The 23,405-nt window shown below is 43.3% G+C and overlaps 1 protein-coding gene across 2 annotated transcripts in view; it reads left to right on the plus strand.

Moving 5' to 3' along the window:
• Positions 1–23,405, plus strand: part of cpne5a (copine Va) — a 251,172-nt gene that overhangs the window by 12,289 nt on the left and 215,478 nt on the right. For both annotated transcript variants that reach the window (XM_060931999.1, XM_060931998.1), the window contains exons 2-3: positions 15,761–15,801; positions 16,425–16,471. In XM_060931999.1, the coding sequence (XP_060787982.1) occupies positions 15,761–15,801; positions 16,425–16,471 (88 nt within the window). The remainder of the gene's footprint in view (positions 1–15,760; positions 15,802–16,424; positions 16,472–23,405) is intronic.

A 23,405-nucleotide genomic window follows, 5' to 3' on the forward strand; every position in this document is an offset into this window, starting at 1 on the left:
CAATGAACACAGTGTGAACGCCGCAGATATGCTGCAGGTACATAGCAGCAACGTCACACATAAGAACGAAACACCACGCCAATGAAACAGTTACGCCATGCCAACGCATCATACGCCATGCATGCGCTCAGTACGCCATAACTTTATGTTCCTTGAACCCCATACAAACCCCAGATATGCCACACATACACTGTGTACGTCACAGGACTTTAATTTTGGACAAAATACGTCTCATTTCTTGCCAAGTGACCCACACTCCACTTACGTGGCAAGATATGAGACAGTGTGACACAAGCATTATCGACAGTCCTCTTTTTGTGTGAAACACCACTGTATTCTCATTTTGACTCATGTCAAAGGATGGTAGTCTGCTTGATATGGAGAGACAAATATTGAAAATCGAAAACATCATGGATGGTGGTAAAACTACTCACTCTGTGTGTAATCTTCATTTTGCTAATTTATGGTTCTTCCAGGCTTATGCATTAAAATAACACATGACTTACACTAGGGTCATTAATTCCTTCTCAGTCCCATGATAATATTTTAATTGTTTATTTATTTATTTTACCTGTAAGACATTAAGAGTACAAGGCTTACTCTTAACCCCTATACTGCACAATCAGTCATCAGATAAATAATGACAGTAGCCTAATTGTTTATATTAAGAATCTTTATTAATATTGCTTTAAGAGTAATTTATCACCATATTGGATACCATTTATATTCACAAGCATACACAGTTATAAAACATGGTAATGACTAATTGACAATGGACACTTTTACCTTCTGATTAACAATATTTAAAAAAAAATTATTTAGCTTTGTGGGGCAGCACGGTGGTGCAGTGGTTAACACTGTCGCCTCACAGCAAGAAGGTCCTGGGTTCGAGCCCAGCGGCCGACAGGGGCCTTTCTGTGTGGAGTTTGCATGTTCTCCCCGTGTCTGCATGGGTTTCCTTCGGGTGCTCCGGTTTCCCCCCACAGTCCAAAGACATGCAGGTTAGGTTAATTGGTGACTCTAAATTGACCATAGGTGTGAGTGTGAGTCTGAATGGCTGTTTGTGTGTCCATGTGTCAGCCCTATGATGACCTGGCGACTTGTCCCGGGTGTACTCTGCCTCTCTCTCATAGTCAGCTGGGATAGGCTCCAACTTGCCTGCGACTCTGTACAGGATAAGCGGCTACAGATAATGGATGGATGGATTTAGCTTTGCCATAGCGAGATATATGTACCGTAAGTACATACATTATGGCTGGAAACCTACTACAGCTTGCGCAAATTACAGAGGCTCCATTGTACCTAATCTGCATGCCTTGGAACTGTGGGGGAAACTGGAGCACCTGGAGGAAACCCATACAGACATGGGGAGAACACGCAAGTTAAAACCCAGAACCTTCTTGCTGTGAGGCAACAGTGCTAATCACTGTACCACTGAAAATAAAGTAAGCTCTCCTGGTGATTATATTTTAATTGCACTGTGTATACAGTATCTCTGTTGCAATTGATTAGTTGATGAAATGCTGACACTGCTGTTTCAGTGTAGAACATCTAAGACTGAAAACCAAGGTAAAGCCCTGTTTATTTGTATGAGATTTAATGAAACCATATAATGGGAATTCCCCTTCTGCCAGAGTGGAAAAGAAATTGCTATCCCATTAAAATATCTTAATAACATTCTGACAAGATGATAGCACTCGGCTCAAATATTATGCTGGGCTGCCCATCCTCTGTAAATCCTCCTGGGGGAAACACTCTATTTGGCTTTATCAGCCTCAGCCATGCCCAATACATCATTGATCAAATCGGCTCAGTTTCAAACCCAGTTCTGTTGAATCTCTTTAGTGGCAACATCTGGAATTTTTAATTCCAGACAAGAAATAGAATCTCTCTCATTCGGACACCATAACCTTAGTCTTTCTGCTATAGTTGATTCTAAAAGTTCCCTGTCAGCTGGTTAGCCTTTGACCAGTTCTCCCTAACTGTTCAACTCTCAAATAATGCCTTATGTGTCTTTAAATCAATGAGAGCTCAACGGCATGCTGAGAAGGTTGGAGTCTGTTTTGATCTCTCTGGCTGAAATAGCTTCTGCTGTGAGAGGGTGCCAATTACAGTGCCACTGGGTTGCTGTAGAGTGTGGATGAGAGGGGAATTGAATTGCAGGTCCTGTGGTGTGAAACTGCAGGCTGTTAAGGGAAAAAGAACTGCTTTGCCAAGACAAAAAAAAAAAGTCACCTTTAACATAAAAAATGTGATATAATGTGCTTGACATCAATAATTTATATGGTCAAAAAGATTCAAAGATCCAAAATTTGTGCTGATTGCATTGTTGATGGGCAAGAGGCGAGGTACACCCTGGACAAGTCGCCAGATCATCGCAGGGCTAACACATAGAGACAAACAAACATTCACACTCATATTCACACCTACAGTCAATTTAGAGCCACCAGTTAGCCTAACCTGCATGTCTTTGGACTGTGGGGGAAACCGGAGCACCCGGAGGAAACCCATACAGACACAGGGAGAACATGCAAACTCCACACAGAAAGGCCCTCTCCAGCCACTGGGCTCAAACCCAGGACCTTCTTGCTGTGAGGCAACAGTGCTAACCACTGCACCACCGTGCCGCCCTTATTTTGAAGTTTCTTTCCCGAACTTGCACTGATTTGTTTTATGATTGTTCTCTAGCTGTGATTATTTAATTAATGTTAAAGGAAAATCCACTCTGAGCAACATGCATGTTAATCTTTAATTAAATGAAATGAAAAGGAAGATTATCTTTCAGACAGATAATGTCGACTGCTTATTAAGAAAATCTTCATTATTAATTCCTGTATCTGTTAACTTACTCATTGCTCATGAAGGCTCACATATTTTATTAATTAGTAATTTATGATTGGTTTAGGCTTAATGAGACAGCATTATGAATGAAAGCAAATTCAAACTGATTCATAGAGCATGACTAGTTTCACAATAGTTATTGAATTTCTATTGAAAAATGTTACAAAATGTACACTTATTATGTTTATGTAGTTACATAGTGACAAGTTTATGTAAGTTATGTAATGGTCTGTGACACTTCAGTCAGCCAAATTCTACACTTTCTTTGCAATTCAAATCTGAAATTCAATAATGAGTTGAGCACTTCCAGTTATTCCCACTGACTACTTTTATGCAATAATGTTTTTCATGTTTCTCATTAAAATGACAGTTGGTTCCATCTGAAGATGAACTTGCCACACTGTCTGGGCGTAACCATGAGTGAAAAATGCAAGAATTAAGAAAGTATGTGAAAGTATTTAAAATGCTTTGTGAAGCGACTGGGCTTTGTTTCCATCAGTGTCTGCCGCTAAGAGATTAAGACTGACAGGTTGATAAAGTAGTGAACAGCTGATGTTCTCCTTTGTCAGCACTGTTACATGAGGGAAAATTGAAAATTGGTTTCTCTGACATCAATAAGGCAATGCAAATTAGATACATTAAAATAAGATTTAGCAAAATGCTGTAACTGACTTTGCAGTACCTCCTGCAAATTTCCCTGGTGCCCATAATTATTATAATGCTTAATTGCAACATACAGTTGTAGTACAGAGCAGTGTTTAAATTAGACTCTGGCTTTTTGGGGGGTGGTAAGATGGCAATAAAACATCCCTTCTCTGTTTTTCAGGTGCATAAAAAAAATATGCAATATTAAAGTCTGATGCAAATTATCACACAGATTCAGGGTAGCTTTCTGTGCACATCAAATGGAAACAATTTATTTAGAAACTTTTATGTATGTATTTTTAACTTACTAATATTTTAGAAAAGTTGCAGAAGGTTAAGACTAGTGGATTTAATGATTTGGGAAAATATAATTGCACTGTATAGCCAAAGGTTTGTGGACACCTGATCATCACGCCCATAGAGTTAGGGCCTCTTTCCTGTTATTGTATTAGTGAGGTCTGGCACTGATATTGGGTGAGGAGTTGAGGTCAGGGAGTGCAGGTGACTCGAGTTCTTCCACTTCAACCTTGGCAAACCATGTCTTCATTGACCTCACTTTGTGGACAGGGGCATTGTCATGCTGGAACAGGTTTGGGCCTCTTAGTTCCACTGAAATTAAAACATAATACTACAGCTTACAAAGAAATTCTAGATAATTGTGTGCTTATAACTTTCTGGCAACAGTATGGAGAAGACCCATATATGGGTGTGATGGTCAGATATCCACATGCTTTTGGCAATACAGCATAGCACACACAGTACCTATGGGCATAAGTATGTGTACAGTTGTTCAAAAATGCTCTAGCATAAGGGTCCATAAAGGTTGAAGGTTTGGTGTGTATATTTGACCAGCTGCAGTGGATAACAATGTTGACTCTGGATTTCTTAAATAGCTTCGATTTTTTTTCATAAGCAAAAATATGTGAGACCTTCACAGGTTTTCACAGTTCACAGTACATTTCAACATTGAACAGATTATAAGGATTTGAAAAATAGACTCTCCAAGACGGCCGATGAGGGCCTTTCTGTGCGGAGTTTGCATGCTCTCCCCGTGTCCACGTGGGTTTCCTCCGGGTGCTCCGGTTTCCCCCACAGTCCAAAGACATGCAGGTTAGGTTAACTGGTGACTCTAAATTGACCGTAGGTGTGAATGTGAGTGTGAATGGTTGTCTGTGTCTATGTGTCAGCCCTGTGATGACCTGGCGACTTGTCCAGGGTGTACCCCGCCTTTCGCCTGTAGTCAGCTGGGATAGGCTCCAGCTTGCCTGCGACCCTGTAGGACAGGATAAAGCGGCTCGAGATAATGAGATGAGACTCTCCAAGACAAAGTGACTATTGTGTCTTAGAAAAACAAAGAACTTTGCGAGAGATAGCACACTGGAGTTTAAGTTCATTTTAGTTTTATTTATTAATAATAAAATTATTCAATTAATAGTGACTATTATATTGTAATTAATTTTATATAATTTTAAATAATATTATTTTTGTGACCCCTGTGGTTTGGTTTTAATTTCTTTCTGCTCTCAGGAGAGATTCAGCAGCCAGATGCATCAGCTTGTCAGGGTACAGGCACTTACTGGATGCAGACGCAGAGGAGAGTGGGTGCGTCGCAAGCTGGAAACCAAATCCAAGACATAATATGTAGCGTAGTCAGGGGTAGGCTAAGGTTGGTCAATGTGCAAACAGAGTAATGGAGACTCAATGAGATTAAGGTCGGGAACAAAGGAACAATAAGGTCAGAGTCACAGGAAACTGTCAATGAGAGGAAAAGCTTCGTAAAGTCAGGTCAGAACTGATCAGGAAACAGGTGTGTCAGTATTCGGGGAGGAGGGGCGCCGTGGTGCTTGGGTGTTGTAGTCCAGTGCGGCTATGTTTGGAGGCCGCTCTGAACTTGCGTTTTCAGTGCTATTACTGACACAGCTGAGTGTAAGTTTGATTGTAAGTCAGGATGTAAATTTAGTAGTAAACCATACTTTGCAAGTAGTTATTTTAATGAGGTGCAGTGTTGAAATTTCACTGCACCACAGATATTTAAACTATGTCGTAACTAGTAGTGCATAAAGTGATGATAGATCAACTTTATCACACAGATTGATGTATTTCCCCATCACCAGCCAATCAGAAACACAATCCTACATGAAATACAAATATTATGTCCATGATCGAGACACAGGGTTAGTGTCCATTTTTCTCAGTATAACCTTTCTTCAAGCAAAGAAAAAAGCTTTTCTTTGTCAGATTACAGTGAAATTTTGTTATTTGCATAGCAATGGAAGTTGGGGTCAGAGCACAAGGTTAGCCATGATACAATACCCCTGCAGCAATTTTAGTGCTTTCCTCAAGGAGCTCAACAGTGGCCAACTGGCAGTACTGGGGCTTGAACCCTCAATCTGTTGCTCAATAATGCAGAGCCTTGCACCACTGAAACATCACTGCCCATATACCCACTGCAAGATCTGTCTCTTGATTTTTTTATTTTTCACAAAATCCAAATATACTGTGAAATAAAAATGGCTTATTTGTAGTGATTCCTGTTACCACTTAAATTTATACTGTATGTCCTTGTGGCAGCGGGAGCGTGGTCAAGCGTCGGTCTGTGACAGGAGGGCGGAGTCAGGGAAGATAAGTGGCAGAATCACTACACCTGATGTCTGTTAATCTGTGTTTGTGTGTCTTCCACAGTGACCGCGCCCTATATAAGGAGAGAGAGAGCAGAGGAAGGAAGCTCTGTCCCCAACCAGACGACTTGTGTGTGTATGGTTGGGAGTATAAAAGCTGAAAAGCTAAATAAAAGAGTTTTGTTGGAACCCAGTTCTGGCCTGCCGTACTTCTGTGCTCCACCCACCCGCTCTTATACTACAGTGGTGCTGAAACCCGGGAATGGAGCACAGAGGAGAATAGCCCCATGGAGTCCTCCCCCTTCACGGACCTGATCCATGCCCTTGCCACGGCCCAACAGAGCCAGCACCAGGTGCTGATCGCCCTCCGAAGGGAGCAAGAGCAAAGGTTCGAGGCCCTGGTGCTGGCGCAACAGGAAGATCGTCAGGCGTTCCGGCACCTCCTCGCGTCGGCTGGGTTCACCACCTCCACCACTGCGGGCCCTCCCCACCTCACCCTAACGAATATGGGCCCGCATGACGGCCCCGAGGCCTTCTTAGCTCTCTTTGAACAAGCAGCAGAGGCCTGGGGCTGGCTGGTGGAACAGCGCGTGGCGCGCCTCCTCCCCCTGCTAATGGGCGAGGCACAGCTGGCTGCACTATAGCTCCCCGCCGACAGCCGGCTGGTCTACGCGGACCTGCGCCGGGCCATCCTTCAGCATGTGGGGCGCACTCCAGTTGCAGACCGAATTTCCGGACGTGTTCTTGCCCCTGCCCGGCCGCACCCGCCTCATAGAACACCACATTGAGATGCCCCCGGGGGTGGTAGTGCACAGCCGCCCTTACAGGCTGCCCGAACACAAGAAAAAGGTGGTTCGGGAAGAACTCAAGGCCATGCTCGAAATGGGCATCGTCGAGGAGTCCCACAGTGACTGGAGCAGCCCGGTGTTCTTGGTTCCCAAGGCCGATGGGTCGGTCCGGTTCTGTGTGGACTATAGAAAAGTCAACGCGGTGTCTAAATTTGATGCGTACCCAATGCCTCATATTGACGAGTTGCTGGATCGACTAGGCACAGCTCGCTTTTATTCGACACTGGATTTGACAAAAGGTTATTGGCAGATCCCCTTGACTCCACTATCCCAAGAAAAAATGGCCTTTTCCACACCGTTTGGCTTACACCAATTTGTCACACTTCCTTTTGGGTTGTTTGGGGTGCCCACTACATTTCAGCGGCTTATGGACAGGGTCCTCCGCCCCCACGTCACCTATGCGGCTGCGTACTTAGACGACATCATAATCTATAGTAACGACTGGCCGTGGCACCTGCAACACCTGAGGGCCGTCCTTGGGTCACTGAGGCGAGCGGGCCTCACAGCCAACCCGAAGAAGTGTGTGATTGGGTGGGTGGAAGTACGGTATCTGGGCTTCCACTTGGGCAATGGGCACGTGCGTCCCCAAATTAATAAGACAGCAGCGATTGCGGCCTGCCCAAGGCCCAAGACCAAAAAGGGGGTGAGACAGTTCCTGGACCTGGCTGGCTACTATCGTAGGTTTATACCTAATTATTCGGATGTCACCAGCCCGCTGACTGATCTCACTAAAAAGGGGGCACCAGATCCGGTCCAGTGGACGGAGCAATGCCAGCGGGCTTTCTCTGAGGTGAAGGCTGCATTGTGCGGGGGGCCACTGTTACACTCCCCTGACTTTTCTCTCCCCTTTATGTTGCAGACGGATGCCTCGGACAGAGGGCTGGGGGCTGTTCTGTCCCAGGAGGTGGAGGGGGAGGACCGCTCCATGCTCTATATCAGCAGGAAGCTGTCAGTGCATGAGGGGCGCTACAGCACCATAGAGAAGGCGTGCCTGGCAATCAAGTGGGCGGTCCTCGCCCTCCGCTACTACCTCCTAGGGTGCCCTTTCACCCTCTGTTCGGACCACACGCCCCTCCAGTGGCTCCACCGCATGAAGGATGCCAACGTGCGGATCACCCGTTGGTATCTGGCACTCCAGCCCTTTAATTTCAAGGTGATCCACAGGCCGGGAACGCAGATGGTCGTGGCAGACTTCCTCTCCCGTCGGGGGGGAGTTGGCTGCAGGCCGGACGGCTGCCCGGCCTGAGTTGGGCGGTGGGGGTATGTGGCAGCGGGGGCATGATTAAGCATCGGTCTGTGACAGGAGGGCGGAGTCAGGGAAGGTAAGTGGCAGAATCACTACACCTGATGTCTGTTAATCTGTGTTTGTGTGTCTTCCACAGTGACCGCGCCCTATATAAGGAGAGAGAGAGCAGAGGAAGAAAGCTCTCTCCACAACCAGATGACTTGTGTGTGTGTATGGTTGGGAGTATAAAAGCTGAAAAGCTAAATAAAAGAGTTTTGTTGGAACCCACTTCTGGCCTGCCGTACTTCTGTGCTCCACCCACCCGCTCTTACAGTGGTGCTTGAAAGTTTGTGAACCCTTTCGAATTTTCAATATTTTTGCATAAATAGGACCTAAAACATCATCAGATTTTCACACAAGTCCTAAAAGTAGATAAAGAGAACCCAGTGGAACAAATTAAACAAAAATATTATACTTGGTCATTTATTTATTGAGGAAGATGATCCAATATTACATATCTGTGAGTGGCAAAAGTATGTGAACCTCTAGGATTAGCAGTTAATTTGAAGGTGAAATTAGAGTCAGGTGTTTTCAATCAATGGGATGACAATCAGGTGTGAGTGGGCACCCTGTTTGATTTAAAGAACAGGGATCTATCAAAGTCTGATCTTCACAACACATGTTTGTGGAAGTGTATCATGGCACGAACAAAGGAGATTTCTGAGGACCTCAGAAAAAGCGTTGTTGATGTTTATCAGGCTGGAAAAGGTTACAAAACCATCTCTAAAGAGTTTGGACTCAACCAATCCACAGTCAGACAGATTGTGTACAAATGGAGGAAATTCAAGACCATTGTTACCCTCCCCAGGAGTGGCCGACCAACAAAGATCACTCCAAGAGCAAGGCGTGTAATAGTCGACGAGGTCACAAAGGACCCCAGGGTAACTTCTAAGCAACTGAAGGCCTCTCTCACATTGGCTAATGTTAACGTTCATGAGTTCACCATCAGGAGAACACTGAACAACAATGGTGTGCATGGCAGGGTTGCAAGGAGAAAGCCACTGCTTTCCAGAAAGAACTGCAGACAAGCAGCAAAGATCACGTGGACAAGCCAGAAGGCTATTGGAAAAAGGTTTTGTAGATGGATGAGACCAAAATAGAACTTTTTGGTTTAAATGAGAAGTGTTATGTTTGGAGAAAGGAAAACACTGCATTCCAGCATAAGAACCTTATCCCATCTGTGAAACATAGTGGTGGTAGTATCATGGCTTGGGCCTGTTTCGCTGCATCTGGGCCAGGACGGCTTGCCATCATTGATGGAACAATGAATTCTGAATTATACCAGCGAATTCTAAAGGAAAATGTCAGGACATCTGTCCATGAACTGAATCTCAAGAGAACGTGGGTCATGCAGCAAGGCAACAACCCTAAGCACACAAGTCGTTCTACCAAAGAATGGTTAAAGAAGAATAAAGTTAATGTTTTGGAATGGCCAAGTCAAAGTCCTGACCTTAATCCAATCGAAATGTTGTGGAAGGACCTGAAGCGAGCAGTTCATGTGAGGAAACCCACCAACATCCCAAAGTTGAAGCTGTTCTGTACGGAGGAACGGGCTAAAATTCCTCCAAGCCGGTGTGCAGGACTGATCAACAGTTACTGCAAACGTTTAGTTGCAGTTATTGCTGCACAAGGGGGTCACACCAGATACTGAAAGCAGAGGTTCACATACTTTTGCCACTCACAGATATGTAATATTGGATCATTTTCCTCAATAAATAAATGACCAAGTATAATATTTTTGTCTCATTTGTTTAACCAGGTTCTCTTTATCTAGTTTTAGGACTTGTGTGAAAACCTGATGATGTTTTAGGTCATATTTATGCAGAAATATTGAAAATTCTAAAGGGTTCACAAACTTTCAAGCACCACTGTATACTACAGTCCTCTTACAAGCAATATGTTTTAGTTTGGTGGTCATGTCCAGTGATCATAGACCATAAAAATACTTTCTACATCTTGAGGCTTTGTTAAAAATATGGTACTTTGTGCTTGCAGTGGCTGCAACAGATCTTACATTCTACTGTTACAATCAGCTGCAGGTCCTTTTCATTCTGTAATTTCAGCACTGGAATAGCAAAAATAGCAGAATATCTCTAGTATCCCGAGTTCACCAGTCCAATGTACACGCTAATTTGACTTGTCAAACAGCAGTGTTTTCGGGGACCAGAATTATATGTGGAGTTATCATTTCCAAAGCTGCTAATTAACAATAATAGAGATATTTGGGTAAGTAAAGAGAACAACATAAAATAAAAATAAGATATAAAACTGAAAGTGAAAAGAAATTTTAGCTGTGGTTGGACAGATCTGTGTTATTTTTGCCAGTAAATGACCATTTACAGACTCAAAGTGGCACATTTCCTTTTCATGATTGCAAATTTGTAAGAATTTGCATGAGCCAACTAGTATGAAGAATTCTCTTTGCTTAAGGTGAGGGGAGGGGTTAATGGACAGATTGCAATAAAACTTTTGTAATAAGTATCGTGGTGTGAAATCAAAAGACATCTCTCTTGCTCATTATAATTTTTATGAATTTTGCATGAGAGCAGGTTAAGCTCTAATTGAAACAATTCTCTGATTCAGTTTTGGACACCAGAATTTAGAGGATGATGTGATTTTTGCTACAGTGAACTAAGCCAAGCATAACATAAGCACATAAATATAGAATAATTCCTTTGACCAATGCTTTAGGTAAGGTATAGAATTTTTTTTTATCTTGTTTTTCATCTGGGCCTGGTGGAACCATTAAGAGAGATGAAAAGCAGCCCAATGCAAAAACATACAGTTACATTGCAAAAGATAAATGCAAAAAAAAAAAAAAAACATTAAAAAAACAGGGGCAGTTAGACAGCAAGCAAAACATGGTTCCTAAGGTGGTCATGGTAAGCCGGAAGACCTATACAGAGCCCTACTGGGAAAAAAAAAAATAAAACAGTGCCTGGATGGGTGTACCATTTGCCCGCCGTTTAAGGGTCCGGACCCCATTCACAGGTCACCATGTGCCAGCCAGGTATGAACTACAATCAACACCATGACCACCAGACGAAACAGAAATATAAACACAAAAAAGATGTTTTAGAAATCCTGATCCATTTGCTGCTGACTTGAATATGTCCACATCTGGAGTGGAAAAAAAAAGTATAAGGAAAATATAATCAATGAACAGTGACATTGCTTTGTCTGGTAGATGCACATCAGTTCTATAGACCTTACATTTCAAAACATGTCAAGTAGAGTACAGAGCTTTACTTTCAGCCCTATGCAAATACAGTAGAATGAAAAAGCATTCTCCAAGGTCTCCAAGGTGCAATATTGTATTATAGAAACTGACAACAGTTTGGTAAAAGATAATAACTAGACAACATGTAATGTAATGTAATGTAAAGGAGACCAAGTACAACATAATAAATACAACACCACAGTTGTAGCAGTGGAATTGTGTGTGATGAGTAAAGTATTATAACCAGTACTAGCAGTAGAGAAGTAGTTTTCCAAATGTAACATTCACTAAACGTTATGAATAAAAGTGCTTAACATTCCTTGAGTCCTATCATTAAAGTATTTAACATTCCCTGAGTGTTATGAGCAAAAGTGTCTGTTGTGATGTGCTTGTATAACAGACAATACTGGTATAGGTGGCCAGTGTTTTATTACATTCCTGAGTCACCTGCTGTATATGATTTCTGAATATGGTATAATAATGCATGAGATATGATGTGATGTATAAATAGTGAATGAAGTGCCTAGTGTATGCTGACAAGGTTTGTGCCCTATTAATTCTGAGAGAAATGGGTGGGAGACAGTTTGTTGTTGAGGGTCCTGACAGCTTGTAGAAAGAAACTGTTCTGGAATCTGATGAACTTGGTCTGGATACTTTGGTATCTTCAGGCAGATGGCAGAGGGACAGAGTTTATAGAGAGGTGGGAGGGGTCAGACACTGTACTGCTGGTTATACTGAGGCAGTGTTTGTGATAGATGTCCTATATTTGAGGCAGAGAGACACCTATGATGTTCTGTGCTGTCTTTATTATCTGCTGCAGGGATCTGCAGTCTGTTACTCTGCAGTTTCCATACCAGACAATGATGCAACTGGTCAGGACACTCTCAATGATGCCTCTGTAGAATATGATGAAGATGGGGAGGGGGAATCTAGCTCTCATCAGTCATTTTAGGAAGTGGGGACACTACTGGACTATTTTGGGTAGTGACATGGTATTGTGAGACTAGGTGAAGTTATCAGATATGTGCACTCCTAGAAACTTGCAGTCTGGCACCATTTCCACAGGGGAGCCATGGATTAGCAGCTGGGAGTTCCCAGGTACACTCCCTCATGAATTTACACTCAGTGAAATGAATCAAAACCAATATATTAGACATGGATACATGTGCTTACAATTAGCATTAATACTGAAGATACCTGCAGAACTCCAATGCAGAAAGTTGGCTACTGTTATCATTTGGACTGCAGGATGGGTGTTGCGCAGTTGGTGTTGCTATTCATATTCCTGTTCCTCTGTCGCACTTATCATTCGAGTTAATGAAGCACAGCAACAATGTGCTTATGTAACTGAGAGAATAAGTGTGGAGAAGATGCAATACTGTCTGCAATCCCCCCCAAAAAGATTCTCCTTCACACACACACACACACACACACACACACTACAGAATAAAATATTGGTCTTATAAAGATATATGTTTGTTGATGAAATCTAAAAATAAATGGATGGTTTAGTATCAGCATTATGTCATACTAAGGGATACAGTATGCCCTATACACTGTATGTCCTATATACTGAGGGGAAAAAAGGTATTTGGACACCTTCTTTTTGTTGTTTAATATACTTCCTATGCATATATCCACTTCAACTTTACGTATGTAATGTCTTGACTTTGTACTAACAAATACTGTATAGTTTTAGATATAAATACTACAAAAAAATTTCTTGTACAAACTGCACCTGTTATGATAAAAGGCACTGCCAATGGTTGGGAAGATTTCACGCAACAAGTAACAGTTATCATGAAGGCAAGGCAAGGCAAGGCAAGTTTATTTATATAGCACATTTCATACACAATGGCAGTTCAATGTGCTTTACAGAAGTAAAAACAAAAACAGTAAACAATAGAGAAATAAAATTACATAAAATAATTTTATTTTTATTCTAAAACAATTAATTAAAATAATTAAAAGAAATTAAAAGAAAATAATAAGAATTAAACAATAGTAAAAATAAAATAATAAAATGAAGTAGTAGTTCAAATAGGATGAGAAAGAAAAAAACACCCCAGCAGAATAGAATAAAGAATAAAATAGGATAAAGTTAAAGTAAATTTAAAACATGCAGAGAAGTAAAGATTATAAAGAATGTAAAGAAAACAATATTAATTATTTAACAGAAAGCATCTGAGAACAGCTTGGTCTTTAGTCTAGATTTGAAGCTGCCAACAGCAGGAGCATTTTTAATGTCCTCTGGGAGTTGGTTCCATAGCTGTACTGCATAGTAGCTAAAAGCTGCTTCACCACACTTTGTTTTAACAACTGGTTTTAATAGTAAATTTTTCTGTTTTGATCTGGTAGATCTGATTGGGTTAGGCCGCTGCAACATATCAGAGAGGTAATTGGGCCCTGTACCATTTAGAGATTTGTATACCAGCAGCAATACTTTAAAGTCAATTTTGTAGCTTACTGGAAGCCAGTGAAGGGACCTTAGAATTGGAGTAATGTGCTCTGTTCTTTTTGTTCGTGTGAGAACCCTCGCCGCTGCATTTTGAACCAGCTGAAGTCGTTTGATGGTCTTTTTTGGCAAGCCTGTGAAAAGGCCATTGCAGTAATCAACCCTACTAGAGCTGAAGGCATGTATTGGTTTTTCCAGATCATTTTTTGACATAAGTCCTCTTAGTTTGGAAATGTTTTTTAGGTGATAAAATGCCGTTTTAGTGATTGCTTTCATGTGACTGTCAAAGTTTAGCTCGCTGTCAATGAAAACACCAAGATTTTTAACCATTTCTTTAGTTTTAATCCCTTTTAATCCCAATGAAGGTGAAGGAGCTTGCTAACATTCTCAGGGACATCATTATTAAACAACACTTGAATGGAAAAAGCTACAAAATCATAGTAAAGACCTCAAACATCCCTGTCATTAGAATTGGTTTGATAATATGTAGGTGGTGGCAGTGGCATGGTGCTGCAGTGGTTAGCACTGTTGCCTCACAGCAAGAAGGTTCTGGGTTTGAGATCCGTGGCCCTTCTGTGTGGAGTTTGCATGTTCTCCACGTGCCTGCATAGGTTTCCTCTGTGTGCTCTGGTTTCCTCCCACAGTCCAAAGACATACAAATTTGTTCAACTGGCTACTCTAAATTGCCCATAGGTGTGAATGTCTGTCTGTCTCTCTGTGTTGATCCTGCAATGGACTGGCTGCCTGTCCAGGATGTACCCTATCTCTCACCCATGTCAGCTGGGATTGCCTCCAGCTTCCCTGTGACCCGCAACGGATAAGTGGTATAGAAAACGAATGAATATGCAGGTAGAAAATACACAGAATCACAAATTGTCATCCCAGGACAGGTGTACCATGCCAGATTTCACAAGGTGCTCTTGATAAGGAAGGTATAAAATGAACTTCTCTGCTAAAAAAAAAAAGCACAGAGATTCACATCTAAAAATCTTTTGGAACAATATATTCTGGTTAGACGAGCTCTGGCAATTATTCAGGTCATCATGTTTGGAGAATGAAGGGTTGCATGATTGATCCCAAGAACACATAACCATAACATATAGCATAACCATAGTAGTATAAAAAAGTACAAAGGTGAGCGCATCATGATGTGTGGCTGCTTCTCTGCAAATGATACTGGGGCATTACATGTCATGGAAGAAAACATGAATGGAGTGATGTACTGGGATATATTAGAGGAGAATTTAATCTCATCTGCAAGGAGACTGGATCTGGGGAGAAGATGGATGTTTCAATAAGACAATGACCAGAAACATAAAGTGAAAATAACTCAAGAAGGTCTTGCATGGTCTAGCCAATCTACTGACTTGAATCCCATTGAAAATTTATGGTGGATTTTGAAATTGCAAATCAATCAGAGGGACCCTTGTAACCTTGAGAATTGATGATAATTTGTGAAGGGAAATTAACCAAAATTGAACCACCATAAGGCAAAACATGTATTACTTCAGAAATTAAAGTAGTTATGCTGAAGCTGTAATTTGTTAAATGGCTTTGCAACAAAGTACTAATCTTGGTAATTTGTGTTCCCCCAAAACTTTGTTCCCTATCAATTTCATTTATATAGTTGCTTATGAATACTTACTTTTTTGTTAATATTTTTAATAGAAAGGCAAAAGTCATTAGGGTGTAAATTGGATGTGGATATATGTATATTACATACCAAAAACAAAATATTACATGGACGTATATTACATATAAAAAACAAAAGTGTCTGAATCCTTATTTCCCCTTACTGTACATCTAAACATTTTAGAATAACATAGCCATGTTTCTTCTTTTCTGCAGAAACCTGCTAGATCGAGACACATTCTCCAAATCCGATCCATGTAAGTACAATGGACTTGTGTTACATTTGTCTTTTCATATACTGGAGTTTTCACTTTTTTGGTTTTTGGTCTGGGCAGAAAATAAGCACTGATGGACTTTCTGGTTTGGCCCCTTTCATGTGGTCTTCTAACTTTTTTGCATTTTTTATTGCACTCTGAAAGTGTCTACTCTGCTGTTTCAGAAAGTTCCCTCAACACATCACATTTGCATAGTAATGTGAAAGATTTTCTTCAATATCAACAGAATTCCATAATGTATTCAGTGGCCCAACCTGGACTAATGAATATTAATGTGGGATTAGGGAGGTGCTCTGCTCCCTGTGGCACAGGCATCTTGTACTTTATCAGAAATAACTGGTCTGTGGTCCCCTCAGGACACAGAAAGATGGACATTTTCTTAAACTTGATTCACTTTTGATTCATCTTTGCAGATAATATATACTTATAATATCTAATATTGCACATACTCTCTACTTGTGAAAGGTATATTGAATTAAGTGTGTTTGTTCAGTTTTGATGGTGTTAGAGCTTTGCCAGTCCTTTATTTTTCTGATTCATATGATACAAACAAAAACTTTTTTAAATGTATAAAACTTACTTGGTTTTCTCTCACACTCCAACAGTATGTATCCTGTTTACTCAGGGAGTGGAGTCGAAGCAGTGGCGAGAGGTGAGTGAATGACAAATTCAGAATCACCTTGTCCTTAGCCTTCTTCATTGCTGCTATGCCTTGCAGACAGACGATGTTCTATGCCTAATGAAATAACATTGGAAATCCATAAAAACTTGTACTGCTCTCATTAGAGAATACTCATTTCTTGTGATCTATTGTTTTGGCACTGTATGGGGTATCATTACTGTGCAATCATGCAGACATTAGGATCACATATTATTTAAAAATTCCACAACTCCACACCACAAGAACTGCTTATCCTGTGACTTTGCTAACTATGGAGGACAGCTTATGGCCTTTCAGACTTAAAATCAAATAAGGATTTGTACTCTTGCCAAAGTCTTATCAACACCCTCTCGTTTCCTGGGATAACACAGAACATGGAGAAGCCTTTGTTGTTATTGTTACCCTTGTTGTTCCCATCTTGTCTCCTGATAGTTTCCAGTCTCTCACTTTCATTAGCTATTATTCATTGCTGTACGTACTACTTGTTATAAATGTTTTTGTAATGAACAGGACTCAGGAAATGTGTGATAATCCATGTGCAAGAGGTTTATTACAAAATCCAATATCAAAAATAAAAAATGCAAGCAATGGTCGAACACACGGTTAACTTTTCTTAAATATTGAAAGGACCTATGAAATGAAGATTTGACTTTTGAGATGGAAGCTTGAGTCTGAAGTCTTGGAGGGAGAGCTAAACCATGTGTTCAGGATGTATCTGTGGATGAGGATGACAGTCTTTGCCGCCCTGGATCTTCTATTGGCAAATGACGATTTGCAGACAAACATGCATAGCTTCCCAGGTTTGCTGACTTCTCATGGACCTTTTGTGGGCTTTAGGTGGGAACTGTGGGGGTGGGTAATCAATGGAGTAGATGAATGTGTGAGAGAGTTTTATGCATACTTGCCCCAGTTGTTGATTGCTACTGCAGTATGACCTAAGGAATCCTCCAGTTTCTTGATTAAAGCATTCCACCTGTCCATTGGAGATGGCACGGTGGTGTAGTGGTTAGCATTGTTGCCTCATAGCAAGAAGGTTCTGGGTTCAAGCCGAGTGGCCGACAGAGGCCTTTCTGTGTGGAGTTTGCATGTTCTCCCTATGTTTGCATGGGTTTCCTCTGGGTGCTCCAGTGTCCCCCACAGTCCAAAGACATGCAGGTTAGGCTAATTGGTGGCTCTAAATTGACTGTAGGTGTGAATGGGAGTGTGAATTGTTGTTTATCTCTGTGTGTCAGCCCTGTGATGATCTGGCTACTTGTCCAGGGTGTACTCCGCCTCTTGCCCATAGTCAGCTGGGATAGGCTCCAGCTTGCCCATGACCCTGCACAGGATAAGCGGTTATGGATAATGGAATGGACTTGTCCATTGGACGGAGGATGAAAACTGAGGACAAAAAAAGTGGCGCCTCCACAGAATTTTGCTGAGGACAAATTCACATTGATGTTAAATTGTCGACAAATACATGAGGTAAACTGTACTCTTCTGTCCAATATAGTGTCCTCAGGGATATCATAGTGTCTGAATACCTCACTGATTACTGATATGATTTTCATGGCTGTGGAGAGCTTTGGCAGAGGGACTAGATGGCAGGACTTTGAAAAGCAATTGATGATCACAAAAGTTATTGTTTCCTTTAGAAACAGGGAGATCTATAAAACAACAACAACAACAACAACAACAAAACAATTGATGGACATGTGTGACTGTGGACAACATGGTATTGGCAGGGGATCTAGCAAACCTGTGAGTAGGTGTCTCAAGATTCAAGATTGTGTGTAGACAGCACAGGCCTTGACATGCTGAGTGAAGATGAACAAAATTTGCTGCTCACCAAATTTATTGTGTGTTGCATCCAGAGCTAGGTGATGTGTGAACCCACTGCTTTAGTTCTCTCTTACTTGGGGAACAAATGTTTTCCCTGGAGGACATTCTATTGATGTGGGTTTTTCCTGTTGTGCCTTCATAGTATTATTCCACATCTTCCACCTGGCCAGGGTTACTATACCATAACTGTGGAAGAATGGATTCAATAGTTGTTCTTATTGAGCGTTTTCATGTAGCCAGGCACCAGCCTTTGTGCACTTTGATCTTGGTCAATATGTGAATGTAAATTTAAATAACGTGGAAAAAATGGTCTCTGAACTTGACAAGGATTCAGCCTTTTTGCTGACATGACACTTGAAATTTCTGTGATCTGTGAGGATTAGAAATGGAAAATCTGCACTTTCAAACCTGTGTCTCTGTTCTTCCAATGCAGATTTGATGATTAATATCCCATTCCTACTCTCAGGGAAACCATATATTTTCCATTATTATGCAGTAATCATGTCCTGTGGGAATAAGAGCCAAACAGCAAAGTCAAAATGTTAATCTACACACTGGCAGCCTAGTAACATTTCTGGAAAGCTTTTGTTACAGCTTCAGTGGGAATAGGAACCATCAGATTTATGTTTTGTGACCGGTTATGACATTGCTGGCTGATGATGATGGAGTGATTATTGTAATAGCAATACTCATACTGCCTCAACATAAAGCAACCAGCAGCAAACTCAAAACAAGAAACAAAGAAAACATTGGCAGATACAGTGGGAGTGCCATATGCGCTGGGCATATGTTCCAAGATCTAACACAGATAGCCGAAACCAAAGATAGGAGCAAATCATATTTAAAGCTTGTTTATTGTGTACATACGTACCTATAATAAAGTTTCATTTATAAACTACACACAATGACGTCAACAACAGTAACTACTAATAAAGTCAAACATTTATAACAGTAAACTGTAATATAAGTTATGTGAATTTGGTCTCTCTCTCTCTCTCTCTCTCTCTCTCTCTCTCGACTGGGATTCTAACAGTTCCACTTAATATTTTTATCATAAACGCAAGGCAAATTAACAGAAGCCAAGGTTTAAATAAGGTGATTAATAAGTGAAAGCGAAAGGGGGCGTGTGGTTATGTGGGAAATGTAGTTCGAGGGGTAATGCTTATATGTTTGATTACGTCAGTAGATATGGACATCCCACTGTATAAACAGAAGCAATAAAATCATATTTAAATTGATAATTTTTAAATCAGTAGTTTGTCTCACATTAATGGTTTCTTTAGTAAGTAGCCATGTACTAAGAGGGATAACGTACAGCAATAAGAGATCTAGGGAATTTGGAGGCCAAGTCAACACCTTTAAGTCATGTCATGTTCAATTTTTGCAGTGTGGCAGGGCACATTATCCTGCTGAAAGAGGCCACTGCCATTAGGGAATACTGTTGCCATGAAGGGGTGTACTTGGTCTACAACAATGTTTAAGTAGGTAGTATGTGTCAAAGTAACATCCACATGAATGCCAGGACCCAAGGTTTCCCAGTAGAACATTTGCCAGTGCATTGCCTCCACTGGCTAGCCTTCTTCCCATAATGCATCCTGGTGTCATCTGTTCACCAGGTAAGTGATGCACATGCACCTGGCTGTCCACATGACGCAAAAGAAAATGTGATTCATTGGTGTTAGGGTTTTGCTGGGATTCGAACCTGGTTCGTTGGTGTGATGATCCAGCAAACCCCCACTAGGCCACCAGGGGAATGACTCAAATGCAGAGGCGTGAGGCGGAAGTAGAAAAAGTAACAAAAGGTTTATTTATACTATGTACACTATATACAATCCAGGGCAAAACAAAAAAACAAAAACAAAGAGTATAATTCAAAAAGAAAAAGGCAAAAATGCAAAAGCTCAGAAGATCCACAAAACGCAGTACAAAGGAAACTGGAGATAAACATAACAGCACAAAGACTCCGTGACAAGAGGACTGAACTCAGGGGTATAAATACACAAACTAATTAAGGACACAGGTGAAGATAATTAGGACTAACAGGCAATTAACAAAAAAAAACACAAAACACAGGAACAGTGGCGGCCTCTAGAGGCCAAAATAAATATGACACGAAAAGGAAATAACAGCGGCCTCTAGAGGCCAAAACAGTCCAAGTCCTAACAGGACCCCCCCCCAGGAGCGTCTCCTGACGTTCCCAGGGCGATCCGGATGGGCCGAATGGAAGTCCCGACACAGTTCTTTATCCAGGACATCCCGAGCAGGAACCCAGCAGCGCTCCTCAGGACCATAGCCCTCCCAGTCCACCAGATATTGCAACCCGCCGCGGACCCGGCGGGAGTCAAGCAGGCGATGCACAGTGAACACAGTCTGCCTCTGGAAGATGCGGGGGGGTGGGGGGTTCCTAGGGGCAGGGGCATACGTAGACGTCAGTACAGGCCGCAACAGGGAAACATGGAAAGTGGGGTTGATCCTCAGAGTCCGGGGCAACTGGAGCCGGTAGGAGACAGGGTTCACCCTGCGCACCACCTTGAAGGGGCCAATGTAGCGAGGAGCAAGCTTGCGGTTCTCCACCCGCAGCGGAAGGTCCTTAGTGGACAGCCAAACCCACTGCCCAGGGCGGAAAGTGTGTGCAGGTCTTCTATGGCGGTTGGCCTGAGTCTGGTTGGTTCTGGAGGTCTGTATGAGGGTCTTCCTGACCTTGCTCCAGGTCTTGCGACACCGTCTCACATATTGGTTGACCGAGGGCACCCCCGCGTCCTCCTCCTGGTCCGGGAACAGAGGTGGCTGGAACCCGAATTGGCACTGGAATGGCGACAGCTTGGTGGCCGATGACTGCAGGGTGTTGTGGGCATACTCTGCCCATGGCAGCCAGGTGCTCCACGATGTCGGGTTATCCATAGCCAGGCCTCGCAGGGTGGTTTCCAGGTCCTGGTTGAGTCTCTCCGTCTGACCATTGGACTGTGGGTGAAACCCAGAGGAGAGGCTGGCAGTGGCTCCGATGACCTTGCAGAACCCGTGCCACACTCGGGAGGAGAACTGGGGCCCTCGGTCTGAGACGATGTCCTGTGGAAGACCAAAGACTCGGAAGACATGATTAAATATAAGTTTCGCTGTTTCAAGAGCAGAGGGGAGTTTGCACAGAGGTATGAAGCGGCAGGCCTTGGAGAATCTGTCAACAATGACCAAAATGACCATGTTACCTTGTGACTCAGGGAGACCCGTGATGAAGTCGACTGCCACGTGGGACCAGGGACGCCGGGGAATGGTCAGAGGATGCAGGAGACCCTGGGGACGCTGTCGTGGGTTCTTGGTTCTGGTGCAAACCTCACAGGACAGGACAAATGACCTTACTTCCTGCTCCATGTTAGGCCACCAGAAGCGTCTTTTCAGGAAGTCCAGGGTCCTCCGAGCTCCCGGGTGGGCGGTGAGAGGGGAAGAGTGACCCCACTGGAGAACCTTGGCCCGGGCTTGATGTGGGACGTACAAGAGGCCCGGTGGCCCCGTCCCAGGACCGGGGTCCTGGCGTTGGGCTCGTCGAACAGCCTCCTCAATACCCCAGCGGACAGGGGCCACAATCCGGGACACCGGGATAATAGGCCCGACTTCATTCTCCCTGTTAGTGGCAGAGAACAGCCTGGACAGTGCGTCAGGTTTGGTGTTCTTGGAGCCGGGACGGTACGAGAGGGTGAAGTCAAACCGACTGAAAAACAGGGCCCACCTAGCCTGTCGAGGGTTCAGTCTCTTGGCTTGCTGGAGGTACTCCAGGTTCTTGTGGTCAGTCCAAACCAGGAATGGATGTTGCGCTCCCTCCAGCCAGTGCCTCCACTCCTCAAGGGCCAGTTTGACTGCTAGCAGTTCTCGATCCCCCACATCGTACCGGGACTCCGCAGGACTCAGGCGGTGGGAGAAGTAAGCGCAGGGGTGCAGCTTTCCTTCCGAACGTTGAGAGAGTACCGCGCCGACACCACTGTCCGAGGCGTCCACCTCCATGATGAATGGTTGGGAGGTGTCCGGGAGGACCAGAATGGGTGCCGTGCAGAAGCGGGCCTTGAGGTCTTTGAACGCCTTTTCTGCATGAGGAGACCAGCCATAAGATCCACCTGTCCCTTTGGTGAGGTCTGACATGGGTGCTGCCACAGAACTGAAGTTCCTGATGAACTTGCGGTAGAAGTTAGCGAATCCTAAGAACCGCTGAACCTCCTTAACGGACTTGGGAGTAGGCCAGTCCCGGACGGCCAGGGTCTTGGCAGGGTCCATTTGGAGTTGGCCTGTCCGTACAATAAATCCCAGAAAGGAGACCTCGGGAACATGAAATTCGCATTTCTGGGCCTTGGCGAACAGATTGTTCTGTAGCAGCCTCTGGAGAACCTGGCGGACATGGTGGCGGTGCTCCTGCACGGTCTTGGAAAAGATAAGGATGTCATCGAGGTAGACAAAGACGTACAGGTTAATCATGTCCCTTAAGACGTCGTTGATTAGGGCCTGAAAAACAGCTGGTGCGTTGGTGAGTCCGAAGGGCATCACCTGGTATTCGTAGTGCCCAGACGGGGTGTTAAAGGCAGTCTTCCACTCGTCTCCCTGTCGGATACGGATGAGGTGGTATGCGTTCCGTAGGTCCAACTTGGTGAAGACGGTGGCGCCTTGGAGCAGGTCGAAAGCAGTGGACATCAGCGGAAGGGGATATCGGTTGCGCACAGTGATCTTGTTCAGGCCCCTGTAGTCAATACATGGTCGAAGCCCCCCATCCTTCTTGCCGACAAAGAAGAAGCCGGCACCAGCAGGTGAAGTGGAGGGTCGAATGAACCCAGAGACCAGGGCGTCTTTGAGGTATTCCTCCATAGCCTTGCGTTCTGGCTGAGAGAGGGAAAACAGTCTGCCACGAGGAGGGGTAGTCCCAGGGAGCAAGTCGATGGCACAGTCGTAGGCCCGGTGCGGAGGAAGAACGGCGGCCCTGCTCTTGCTGAATACCTCCTTGAGATCCCAGTACTCTGTGGGAACTTGAGATAACTCGGTGAGATCAGGGGGCTCGGCAGGAGACACAGGAGAGCTAGAGAGCAAACAAGAGGCATGGCATGCAGGGCCCCATTCCACAACCTGGCTT

The sequence above is a fragment of the Neoarius graeffei genome, chromosome 10, assembly GCF_027579695.1.
Source record: "Neoarius graeffei isolate fNeoGra1 chromosome 10, fNeoGra1.pri, whole genome shotgun sequence".
Lineage (NCBI taxonomy): Eukaryota > Metazoa > Chordata > Actinopteri > Siluriformes > Ariidae > Neoarius > Neoarius graeffei.